Source organism: Bombina bombina, chromosome 4, assembly GCF_027579735.1.
Source record: "Bombina bombina isolate aBomBom1 chromosome 4, aBomBom1.pri, whole genome shotgun sequence".
NCBI classification, from domain to species: Eukaryota; Metazoa; Chordata; class Amphibia; order Anura; family Bombinatoridae; genus Bombina; species Bombina bombina.
Window position 1 is genome coordinate 953132944 of NC_069502.1, and position 13879 is coordinate 953146822.

General features: G+C 36.2%; 1 protein-coding gene across 1 annotated transcript in view; it reads right to left on the reverse strand.

The window, feature by feature from the left end:
- The window catches only part of TTL (tubulin tyrosine ligase), a 111021-nt gene extending 97435 nt beyond the window's left edge, over window positions 1–13586 (reverse strand). The window contains exon 1 of the mRNA XM_053711949.1: window positions 13165–13586. Within this exon, the coding sequence (XP_053567924.1) occupies window positions 13165–13321 (157 nt within the window). The 5' untranslated portion in view covers window positions 13322–13586. The remainder of the gene's footprint in view (window positions 1–13164) is intronic.
- Between the last annotated feature and the right edge of the window lie 293 nt (window positions 13587–13879).

Consider the following 13879-nt stretch of genomic DNA (forward strand, 5'->3'; position numbering starts at 1 on the left):
TACCTAGGTAGGTAGCATGCACATGCCTGAAGCACTACACAACAGGAAATAGTGCTGCCATATAGTGCCCCTGCTAATGTATAACATTGTTGCAAAACTGCTGCTATATAGTGCTGCAGACACGTGCACACGCTTGAGCTTACATTTCTGCTTTTCCACAAAGCATAACAAGAAAACTAAGATCATTTGATAATAGAAGTAAATTAGAAAGTTGTTTAAAATGTTATGTTCTATCTAAATCATGAAAGAAAAAAAATTTGGGTTTTATGTCCCTTTAAATTTTTATTGCACAAATTATTATTAAATACATTAATGTAAAATTATGCAATTAATGTGTGCTTTGCATAGCAGAACATTATATAATAATAATAATAATAATAATAATAATATTAGACAGTCCTTATGCGGCTACTCCATAATGCACCTAGCTGGCAAAATTTTCTTTGGCGAATACTGAATGGAATATTTACATCTCATAATACAGCTTATACATGCAACCTAAAAGGCAGTTTTATATCATTTTTAATACTTTTAAATGCACAGTTATGCACAGTACCCCCCAGAAAACTAGTAAAGTACTGTAATCAGAAAGGGAATATTTGTTTTTTAAATAAATATAGACTATTATTTCCATTTTAGAACACAAAACCAAAACAAAAACATAGGCAGAGAGTGACTCACAGATAGGGAAAAATAGCAGGGTGGATAATATTGTTGTTTTTTTTTGTAATTTAAATCAGATTTTTTTTTATTTAAATAGGATTTTGTAAAATAAAAAAAATTTTGAGGAAAAATCTAAAGATAGTTTTTATTTAAGATACATTATAATCCAATGGTTATTCATCCTGAAATATAGATTAGTTAATTAAATAGCAAGATGCTGTATTTTCATGGCTGATGCTGTATTATTTTATTTTTTTAAATGAATTCCATTAATCCATTCACAATGTCATGTTCTCTGAGGTTTCTGTCAGATAAATTTTCTATCTTGAAGATATTATCTATCATATTACTGGTTTTGTAGTTCTAAAAACTGTGAATTCATGTCTGCAGAAATAATATGCCCTTTTTCACAGCAAAATGTTCTAAAATGAACATACCAAGTTGATTAATAGACCTTAAAGGGACATAATCATGAAAGAAAAAAACTTTTGGGTTAAAGGGACAGTCAACACCAGAATTTTTGTTGTTTAAAAAAATAGATAATCCGTTTATTACCCATTCCCCAGTTTTGCAAAACCAACACGGTTATATTAATACACGTTTTACTTCTGTGACTGACTTGTATCTAAGCATCTTCTGACTGCCCCTAATCACATGACTTTTAGTTATTATCTATTGACTTGTATTTTAGCCAATTAGTGCAGTGTCTGCCACTAGCCACGAGCGTGATCACAATGCTATCTATATGGACTACATGAGATAGCTCTCCCCTGCTGTGAAAAGTAAATAAAATAGAGGCGGCCTTCAAGAGCTTAGAAATTATCATATGCACCTTCCTAGGTTTGCTTTCAACTAGAATACCAAGAGAACAAAGCAAAATTGTTGATAAAAGTAAATTGGAAAGTTGTTTAAAATTACATTCCCTATTTGAAAAATTAAAGGTTTTTTTGGACTTGACTGTCCCTTTAAAGATAGAGCATACAATTTTCAGATTTACTTCTATTATCAGATTTGCTTCATTCTCTTGGAATCCTTTATTGAAGGAGAGCAATGCTCTAGTAGGGCCTAGCTGAATAAATTGGGTGAGGCAGTGACAAGAAGCTAGCTCACAGTAGTGCATTGCTTCTGATCCTACCTATACAGGCTTTTCAACAATGTATACCAAGAGAACAAAGCAAATTAGATAAGAGAAGTCATTTGAAAAATTGCATATTCTTTCTGAATCATGAAAGTTTACATTTGAACTTTACTGTCCCTTTAATGCCATTGTTCCCCTGCATATCTATGTACACAGAATCAATCTATACTAAGTTTCAAGAAGCTCACTGAATAGAATATTTAAACTGTTTTATTTAATAGAAACAATAACATATTTCGTTTTCAATGTTTGCCCTTCCCTTCTCACACTCCTTGTGCAGATCTATTCCACTCCAATCTTCTATTCAGTGAGCTTTATGAAACTTAGTATGGGTTGATTCTGTGTTCATATATGTGCAAGGGAACCAGGGCATTAAAGGGACAGTAAATTCAAAATAAAACTTTCATGACAGAACTTGCAATTATTAGCAATTTTCCAATTGACTTATCTTATCTAATTTGCTTTGTTCTTTTTGTATCCTTTGTTGAAAACATACATAGGTAGGCTCAGAAGCAATGCGCTACTGTGAGCTAGCTCCCTGTCATTGTCTCACCAAATATGTTCAGCTAGGCCCCAGTAGAGCATTGCTCTCCTTCAACAAAGGATACCAAAAGAACAAAGCAAATGTGACAAAGTAAATCGGAAAAATGTATGCTCTATCTGAAACCCAAAAGATTTCTCATTCATGTCCTTTTAAGGTCTGTTTGTCAACTCTGTATGTTTATATTATAACATTTTTGTTGTGAAGAAGGGGGCATGTAATAATTTATTTAAAAGATGGGCTATTAAAGGGTTTAAATATGTAAGTCAATTAAACGAAATAGATTCACCAAGAGTGCTAATGTTTGAAGCTTTAAAAACATAATATGATCTCCCAAATTCAGATTTTTATGTATAATTACAAGCTCTTTAAGATCACAAGAGGATATGCTTTTTCTTGTTAACATCCAGGGATTCAGATGGAGCACTATCTTTATAAATTCAGAAAACATTCTATAACCTACTGGTAAAAATTAATATTTATTAATTTAGGAGCTCAGAATATACAAAAAAAAATAGCTAGAAAATTGTGTCAAGACTTAGAGGAAGATAAGGCAATACTTACAAAAAGAATAGAGAAAGCTACTTTGGATGCAGCATGGCTTGAAAGTCATCTTAAGCTGATTAATTGTATTTATGTCACGCCAGCCAACATCTATATATGGTACCCTAACACTCAAAGTGAATGTCCCTGATGTAAGGCATTAGATGCTGATTTGATACACATGAACTGGAACTGGACAAAAGTACAAAAAATGTTGGTGTTGTGTACCTTACTGGATAAGTAAGGTTCTTCAAACCAAAATTAAGCTTGAAAAAACTTTTTTTCTATTTGAGAACAATAGACAGGATAATATTTTGTTTTCTTAATGTTGTCATCTCAGGAGGGAGATATCTAATACTTAAAAGTTGGAAAAATAGAAAAGAGCCATCTATTAATTAACGTATTAATTTATTACAAAAACAAGCAGTAATAGAACAGTTTGTTCTTAAAAAAATATTAAGTAATATTGTAGAAAATTAATAAGTTTTAAGATATATGCCAACAATATCCAAACACAATTTCTAACTCGTTTTTAAATTCTACTACTGTCAGGAGACTACTAACAACAGAACAGTGGTAATATTTATAACATTTAGATTGTAGTGGTGCTAACTGTGTTGGTGCCCCTCTCTCTCCTTAAAGTGCTATACTTTATAAGGAAAGTCTGTTTTTTCATCCTCGAAATAGCCAAGCTGCCATTGGCGAAACGTACGTCGGAGCGTGGTGACGTCACCGAATGGGCAGAGTATGTCATACTGAACCTCGTAACCGCATTTTAAAGACAATGTGAATAAAACGGTCGGTGGTAGCAGAGGTTCTTGCATTGGAACATTCTCTTACTTTTGCCTGGTGATCTCACTTTTTATTAATAAAATTGCTCAACTTTTATCCACTTCTGTCTCTCCATTTGGAGTCTCCTTAAACCTAAATATCTAGAGTTTGATTTTGAAGCTCTAGACTATCTGAGTACCCTCATCCAATATTATATGCTTGTAATTCATTTGCGGGACTTCACTATATATATTTTTTCCCTTTCTCTGAGGTATTCTCTGGATCTACCAGCTACACCTGAGACTTTTAATATATCCTTTTGTGCACTATCACATTTTTTTTCTTTTGTCTGTAAGGAATATTAGTAGGTTAACCCTTTACGCCATGCTATGCCGTCCTAACAGCACTGGGCTTTAATGCCGTTAAAACAGCATGGATCGTCTTACCTTACATGGCATCCTTCAGTTTCTCTCTTTGACACAAGCAAGAATGGGACTGGGGGAGTGCCTAGCACCCTTTTTCTAAAGAAAACAGGCCCAGTTTGACTAGTCTCTCGTCATAGCTTAAATTCTCCATTCCCCTTATTAGCTTCGTGGCCCTTCTCTGAACTTTTTCTAGTTATGCAATATCTTTTTTTTGCGATTGGTCCACAGAACTGCACTCCATACTCAAGGTGAGGTCTTACCAGGGATTAATATAGTGACAGAATTATGCTTCCCTCCCTTGAATCAATGCCTCTTTTAATATGTGCTAGTATCTTATTAGCCTTTGTAGCCACTGCCCTGCATTGTGCACCCATCTTTAGCTTGTCATCTATTACTACTCTCAAATCCCTTTCCTCCTCTGTTTGGCTAAGTCTTGTCCTCTTTAAATAATACGTTGCCTGCTTATTTTTACTTCCAAAACGTAGGACCATGCATTTTCCTATATTAAATCTCATTTTCCATTTACCTGCCCATACTTCTAATTTTTGCAGATCTCTTTGTAACGAAAGTTCATCCTGCTCTGACCTAATGACCTTACTTAACTTAGTATCATCTGCAAAAATAGAGATGTCGCTATTTAATCCTTGCTCCAAGTCATTTATAAAAATATTTAAAAATAACAGGGCCCAGTACTGATCCCTGGGGGACTCCACTGATTACCTTTGTCCAATCTGAGTATGATCCATTTACTACTACTCGTTGCTCCCCATCTTTTATCCAGTTATTTATCCATGAGCTAACATTTTCAGCTATTCCCAGTCCCTTAATTTTGTGCATTAATCTCTCATGTGGCACTGTATCAAATGCCTTTGCAAAATCTAACTGATTCCCCTTTATCTATATTTTAACTTACTTCCTCATAGAATCTAATTAGATTAGTTTGACATGATCTATTTCTCATAAAACCATGCTGATTAGAACTCAGAATCTTGTTTACACGAATGTGCTCATCAATATAATCCCTTCAAATATCTTCCCCACTATTGATGTCAGATTAACTGGTCTATAGCTTCCTGGATCATCCCTTCTTCCCTTTTTGAAGAGTGGCACCACATCAGCTTTACGCCAATCCTGGGGTACCATGCCTGAGGATAATGAGTCTTGAAAAAATAAGAGTAGAGGTTTGTCTATAACACTGGTAAGTTCCCTTAACACCCTTGGGTGTATTCAATCTGGGCCTGGAGTTTTATTTACCTTAATATTATCCAGTTTTTTCCTGATATCCTCTATACATAACCCAGGTAATGGTATGGGCTGGCATATTCTAGTTAGTCCATTAGTATACTTAAGAAAAAAAACTGGTTTAGTACCTCAGCCTTCTCCCTGTCACTATTAACCATGCTACCCTCCACGCATTTAAATTTACCTATATTGTCCTTCTTATATTTTTTGCTATTTATGTACTTAAAGAACCTTTTAGGCTTAGACTTAGAATAGTAGGTAATTAATTGCAATTAATTTTTCATTTTCAATTTTGGCTAATTTGATTGCTTTTTTGCATGCAATGTTATATTCCTTATAAATATGGTATGTTGAGTCTGTACTATTTTTTTTTGAATAATTTAAATGCCCTACGTTTTTTCCTAATTTCTCTTAACACATTTGTATTTAGCCACGTTGGCTTAGATTTTTTATTTTTATAAACCATATGGTATTTGTTGATGTATATTTAACAAAGTTTTAAATGTTATCGATTTATCCTCTGTATTTTTATTATTAGAGAATACTTTGTCCCAATTTATGTTATTTAATGATTTCCTTAAATCGTTGAATTTTGCTTTCTTAAAGTTAAAAGTCTTGGTTAACCCTTTAAGACACTGCTTATGAAAAGAGATTTCAAATGTGACCATGTTATGATCACGGTTACCCAAATGTTCTTTGACTTCTATGTTTGATATTATATCTGTATTGTTTGATAGCACTAAATCCAAAATAGCTTTACTCCGATTTGCTTCTTCTATTAATTGTGACAAATAGTTATCCCTGAGAACATTTAAAAATCTATCCCCCTTAGATGAATTACTAGTTTAATTGGCTCAGTTAATATCAGGGTAGTTAAAATCTCCCATAATTACAGCTCTGTTATTAGCAGTCTTACCTATTTGCATTAGTAGTTGAGTTTCATCCAGGTCACTAATGTTGGGGGGCTTGTAGCATGTTCCAAGTAATATTGTGTTAGGATTCCCCTCCCTCTTTATTTCAACCCACAGGCTCTCTACATTGTCACCTGTATCATAAATATCTTCCCTTACTGTAGGTTTAATATACATGCAGATTCCTTCACCCCTTTTATGATTCCTGTACCTCTTAAATAAAGTATACCCCTCTAAGTTAAAGGGACAGTTTACTCAAAAAATGTCTCCCCTTTAATTTGTTCCCAATGATCCACTTTACCTGCTGGAGTGTATTAAATTGTGTACAAGTATTTCTATTACCCATATATTGGCATTTTAAATAGTTTATTTAGCCTGTGGTATCCCCACCCGTCCTGAAAGTTTTGGGCCTCAAGGCCAAGCTGTGTAAACACAGCCAGTAGAAGAAATTACACTCCCAGTGGGTTATAGAAGAGATAAGGTAATAAAATGTTAATTTATCATTGTTCTCTCCAAGTATTGGTGATTAGTTTATGGACAGATATAAGATAAAGAAGCAGGTATATTTACACAATGTGATACAGTAATGAGATCTGATTATACCTACAAGCTCAACCCATTTTATTGGGTTTTGGCTTCAAAACACAAAACCAGCTAATTCATATACACAAATAAACCTTAAAAAGCAAATTTTCATAGATTTTATACTCTGCAACTGGTAAAAAAAAGTAATTAGAAACACATTAAGGGAAAAACAATTTTACAGTATACTGTCCCTTTAACTGCCCAGTCATGTGAATCATCCCACCAAGTTTCAATTATACTGATAACATCATAGTCCTCTTCTGCAACTAAGAGCTCCAGCTCCCCCATTTTACCTGTCATGCTTCTTGCATTTGTTGTCACACATTTAAAAGGATAGTAAACCCCAAAATTTTCTTTTATGAATCAGATAAAACATACAATTTTAACCCCTTAATGACCACATCACTTTTCCATTTTCTGTCCGTTTGGGACCAAGGCTATTTTTACATTTTTGAGGTGTTTGTGTTTAGCTGTAATTTTCCTCTTACTCATTTACTGTACCCACACATATTATATACTGTTTTTCTCGCCATTAAATGGACTTTCTAAAGATACCATTATTTTCATCATATCTTATAATTTACTATAAAAAAAATTATAAAATATGAGGAAAAAATGGAAAAAAACACACTTTTTCTAACTTTGACCCCCAAAATCTGTTACACATCTACAACCACCAAAAAACACCCATGCTAAATAGTTTCTAAATTTTGTCCTGAGTTTAGAAATACCCAATGTTTACATGTTCTTTGCTTTTTTTGCAAGTTATAGGGCCATAAATACAAGTAGCACTTTGCTATTTCCAAACCATTTCTTTTCAAAATTAGCGCTAGTTACATTGGAACACTAATATCTTTCAGGAATCTCTGAATATCCATTGACATGTATATATTTTTTTTTAGTAGACAACCCAAAGTATTGATCTAGGCCCATTTTGGTATATTTCATGCCACCATTTCACCGCCAAATGCAATCAAATAGAAAAAATTGTTCACTTTTCACAAATTTTTTCACAAACTTTTGGTTTCTAACTTAAATTATTTACAAACAGCTTGTGCAATTATGGCATAAATGGTTGTAAATTCTTCTCTGGGATCCCCTTTGTTCAGAAATAGCAGACATATATGACTTTGGTGTTGCTTTTTGGTAATTAGAAGGCCGCTAAATGCCACTGCGCACCACACGTGTATTATGCCCAGCAGTGAAGGGGTTAATTAGGGAGCATGTAGGGAGCTTTTTGGGGTAGTTTTAGCTTTAGTGTAGTGTAGTAGACAACCCCAAGTATTGATCTAGGCCAATTTTGGTATATTTCATGCCACCATTTCACCGCTAAATGCGATCAAATTAAAAGAAACGTTAATTTTTTCTCAATTTTAGGTTTCTCACTGAAATTATTTACAAACACCTTCTGCAATTATGGCACAAATGGTTGTAAATGCTTCTCTGGGATCCCCTTTGTTCAGAAATAGCAGACATATATGGCTTTGGCATTGCTTTTTGGTAATTAGAAGGCCTCTAAATGCCGCTGCGCATCACACGTGTATTATGGCTAGCAGTGAAGGGGTTAATTATGTAGCTTGTAGGGAGCTTGCAGGGTTAATTTTAGCTTTAGTGTAGAGCTCAGCCTCCCACCTGAAACATCAGACCCCCTGATCCCTCCCAAACAGCTCTCTTCCCTCCCCCACCCCACAATTGTCCCCGCCATCTTAAGTACTGGCAGAAACTCTGCCAGTACTAAAATAAAAGGTATTTGGCCCTTTTTTTTTTTAAAAAAAAAGCATATTTACATATGCTGATGTGTAGGATCCCCCCTTAGACCCCAACCTCACTGATCCCCCACCATACTGCTCTCTAACCCTTCCCCTCTGCAATAATGGGCGCCATCTTGGGTACTGGCAGCTGTCTGCCAGTACCCAGTTTTGTAACAAAATGAGCCTTTTTTTTTTTTAAATTCCCTTTTCTGTAGTGTAGCTTTCCCCCCCCCACCGAGACCAACCCCCAACCCCTTCCAAAACCCTTAGATTGCATTTAAGTTTTGTTTTTTTTTTACTTTTTAACTTTTTTTTTTCTGTAGTGTAGCGGTTCCCACCCGCTCCCGCCCCGTGCACGCGCCCGCCCACCACCCCCGTGCACGCGCGCGCTCCCGTGCGCGCCCCCGTAGCTCCCGCCCCCCTCCACTCCACATAGCGCACCGATGGCCGCCACCCGCCTCCCACGTAAGCTCCCACCCACCAACGATACCGGCCATCGATGTCCGGTGCAGAGAGGGCCACAGAGTGGCTCTCTCTGCATCGGATGGCCAAGGGGGGTTATTGCAGGATGCCTCCATATCGAGGCATCACTGCAATAACCGGAAAGCAGCTGGAAGCGAGCAGGATCGCTTCCAGCTGCTTTCCACACCGAGGACGTGCAGGGTACGTTCTCAGGCATTAACTGCCTTTTTTTTGAAGACGTACCCTGCACGTCCTCGGTCGTTAAGGGGTTAAACAACTTTCCAATTTAATTATATTATCAAATTTTCTTCATTCTCTTGTTATCCATTGCTGAAGGGACAGCATTGCACTACTGACAGGAAGTTGAAAATATCTATTTAGCCAATCACAAGAGACAAATGTGTGCAGGCACCAATTAGCAGCAGCTCCCACTAGTGTATGATATGTGCGTATTCATTTTTAAAAAAAAAGGGATACTAAGAGAATGAAGCACATTTGAAAATAGAAGTGAATTTAAAAGTGTCTTAAAATGACCTGCTCTATCTGAATCATGCACGTTTAATTTTTACTTTCCTATCCCTTTAATTTTCATGTGATTTCTGCTGCTACTTGGTGTGCTTTCCTCCATACTTTCTAATGTGACATTTCTTAAGTCATCCCTTCCTTGAGATATTATAGGAGTGACATATTCACAGACTGATCTCTCTGTTCTATTGTGTTCTAACTGACCCTTCCCCCCTTTGCCTAGTTTAAAATATTTTCTAAACATGCTACCATATTTCCCCCAACACACCTGCACCCATGTCATTCAGGTGCAATCCATCCTTAATATAAAAATTGTACCCAAGTGAAAAAAGTCAGCCCAGTGCTCTAAAAAGTCAAACCCCTCATTTTTACACCATGTTGTTAGCCATGAATTAACAGACTTTAGCACCTGACTAAGGTGCTTGCAAGTGCAACCTTTACTGTTTTTATCTTATATGTCATATGCAATTCAGTTATAATACATTTGCAAGTTGTGCTCTCTCTAAACTCTTTTATAGATGTTTCTATAAGATGACCGTTTAATATGGTAATTTACACGATCTACTAAGATTTTTTCATGCTAAGGACCTTTCTAATATTAGTAACATTGTGCTAAAGATGATACCGCTCACTTAAAAGGGAAATAAAACTCAATTTTTTTCTTTCACGATTCAGATAGAGCATGCAATTTTAAGAAACTTTCTTATTTATTCCTATTAACAATTTTTCTTTGTTTTCTTGGTATCTTTATCTGAAATGAGGAATGTAAGCTTAGGAGCCAGAACATTTTTGGTTCAGCGCCTGGGTTGCGCTTGCTGATTAGTGGACAAATGTATCCACCAATCAGCAAGCGCTACCCAGGTGCTGAACTAAAAATAGGCCACCTCCTAAATTTAGATTCCTGTTTTTTTAAATCAAGATAGCAAGAGAACGAAGAAAAATTGATAATATTAGTAAATTAGAAAGTTGCTTAAAATTGCATGCTCTATCTGAAGCATGAAAGAAAATTTTTGGTTTCATATCCCTTTAATATTTACTTTTTTCATCTCCAGCTATCCTTTGAGTTTATACAGTTCAGTCTGTTTCTATACCTATAATCAGATCTATTGCATAATGAAGACACTATGAAATAGCTTTAAATAAATATAGGATTACAATTTGGGGATTTAGCCTTAGTTTTGAATAAATCCTTTTATATTAGGTGTGTTACTTTTTTTTATTCCTCTGTGACTGAGTAAGTAAGTGTAGGAGTGGCCCATATTCTTTATTTTTCAACCTATATCTACAGAAGGTCTTTGATTGACCCTCAATTTAAAGGGACATTATACACTCATTTTTTCTTTTCATAAATGTTTTGTAGATGATCTATTTATATAGCCCATCAAGTTTATTTTTTTGGGTTTTTTTTTAAATGTATAGTTTAGCTTATTTTTAAATAACATTGCTCTGATTTTCAGGCTCCTAACCAAGCCCCAAAGTTTTATGAGAATACTGTCAGCTACCTTCTCCAGCTTGCTCCTGTTTGTGTAAAGGGTCTTTTCATATGCAAAAGAAGGGGGAGGGGGGAGTGTCTTATTTCCCACTTGCAGTGGACTTTCCAGCTACGTTTTCAACAGAGCTAAACTGAGAGCTTCTAAGTAAGTTTTTAAACAGTTTTATACTGGATTTTTATATCAGTATCTGTGCATCTTATTCTTTATAGAAGTGTCTATTACATGCAGTTATATGAAAATGAGTGTATACTGTCGCTTTAAGTTAAAGTGAATGTCAATTTGGATGAATTAGTGCCTGGTTTTTAATAAACCTATTAAAAACAAGGGCACTTTAATTCATCAAAATTGACATTTCACTCCTTTTCTTCAAAAACTTACCTTTTAATCCTGAAAGCCGCTCCAGCGATTCCCCCGGCCATCGGAAGCCTCTTCTTACGTCAGAAATGACAAATCAGGCTTCCTCCAATCATGGCTTCCCCCCCCAGGGGATCATGGCATGATGCAACACCATGATTGGAGGAAGACAGATTCGTCATTTTGGACCCGCGAAGAGGGCATGCGACAGGCGGAGGAAGCATTGCAGCGGCTGTCAGGATTAAAAGGTAATTTTTTTAAGAAAAGGAGTGAATTGTCAATTTTGATGAATTAAAGTGCCCTTGTTTTTAATAGGTTTATTAAAAACTGGGCACCGATTCATCGAAATTAACCTTCACTTTAACCCTTAGCTTCTCAGAAAATAAATAAATCAGAGGTCCATGAGAGACCTATATGTGTCAGAAATGGGTAAAAAAAATGGGGACTGTTACCCTGCATGTTTAATATTGTGAATCAGATATGATGTAAATATTTGATGTGAACATTGCTCTTTATTTTTGTTTGTATATTTTTTAAATGTCCATTTAAACTTTAGATGGGTGATGTGCTTTCGCCAGCCTTTGACCACTTACGACTGCAGGTTCTCACAAGAGAACCTGCAGTCTGTATTTAACAAGCAGCGGTCATTAGACCGCTTCTTCCCTAACCTTTGTGGCGAATTTCAATCGCCCCGGTTTTGTCCGACCAGGGAGATTGACACCTCCTGCCCACGTGTGATTGGCTGTACAAAATTGTGTTCTTGTGCAATGCTGAATTCCAGCAGCGGAATTCAGCCTGCCAGAGGCGAGCTGCAGCGGACAGGGGTGCGTATGTGCACCCCTGTCTGCCGCAGCTTGATAAATTGACCTCTTTGTAAATCAACTGATGTATCACAGCAGATAAATGCCAGCAGATGACAACGATGGTATTGGTATGACGCTGCATTTTATTGGCAACTAGGATATTCATTATGGCCATGAATTCCAAAAGAATTTTAAATATATGAAGGAAAATAGTGGAATAAATATGTACTGTGGATTAAATCAAGGTTTTGTAAATCCCTAGAGCAAAGTAGCACCAGCCCTCCATACATTACACCTATGTTCTATCTTTGTGGGATGCTGTTTGACAAAGATGAACGGATCAGAGTTTTTAGTCAAATGCTCAGCTATTTAACATTATTTCACAACAAAATAGGAAGGGGACACATCCAGACTATGCCACACTATGTTACTTATAGACCTTAAAAATTACCTGAAATAATATACAGATAGCAGCTTGGGGGGAAAAGTATCTTTATATTGTATGTATATCTATATATCTATATCTATATATATATATATATATATATATATAAAAAATATACACAACATTAATAACTAAACACTTACTGTGACTATATGTTGCACTAAAGAAAGTACAATAGTCAATTGTCTACTCTAATACATTATAATAGATGCTTTAAAAAAAAAAAAAAAAAAAGTACTGTACATGAGAAAAAGCAAACGAAATTAAACAGTAGTGAGTAATCCTAGTGACCAAGTATTAGTTCTGCAGTTGCACAGAGGGAGCCCCCCCCCCCTCTTGGTACAGAAGACAACACCCAAATATGCACAGTGCAGCGTTCTAGGTCTCTATATACTGCACTCTATAATATACAAAATAACAATCCAAGTAACGGTAATACGTTTGCAATGAACGAAAAGACAAAGCATAAAAAGAGAATGACTTTTGTATTGTTAATGTATTCTGTGTCATACCCAGTCTCCCGAATGGCAGGCGGTTCCTCTCTCCCAGCATCAGGTTAAATCTGGGGTTGTCCCTTTTCAGTTTCTTCCATTGTCCTGTCGCAAGGAGGATTCTGGACACTTCAGCATACACTGTGCTGTTTTCATCTCTTACCACGAAAGTGTACATGATTTTACAGAGCTCAGCCTAAGCAAGTGATGTGGGTTTGTGCCTTTTTATTGTATTGTCTTCTACAGAGCATCCCATGCTATAGTTTAAAAATTAGATTCATTAATAAAAGTCTCCCAAAACAATCACACACAGGGTACCAACTTGTCAGAGAATGGATTACTGATTTAAAACCAATTAGACTGTGTGGGGTGGCAGCTATAGGTGTCATATAGGAAGCCAGATAGGGAGACAGTAGCAGCTGCAGTCACTCAGCTCCTTATCGAGGCAGCGGTCCAGTTACGTACCAACTCCTCCCTGTGACTGGAGGCTGAGCTATAGGGGTCAGGGAGCAGGGGGAGGAGAGATCCGCAGCATGGCAAGGATAGGGAGGAGCTGCAGTCAGGCTTCTAAACATATTGCAGATACTGACCATGCTGAGCTGTAGTGCGGAATGCGGTGACAAAGGCTGTCTGGCAGTGAATGCAAATCAGTGCTGCTGATGGCGATAACACATTAATTTAGCGTCTTCAATTTTTCACTGAGGCATATAGCACAATTTGACGTTGGAAGGAGCAA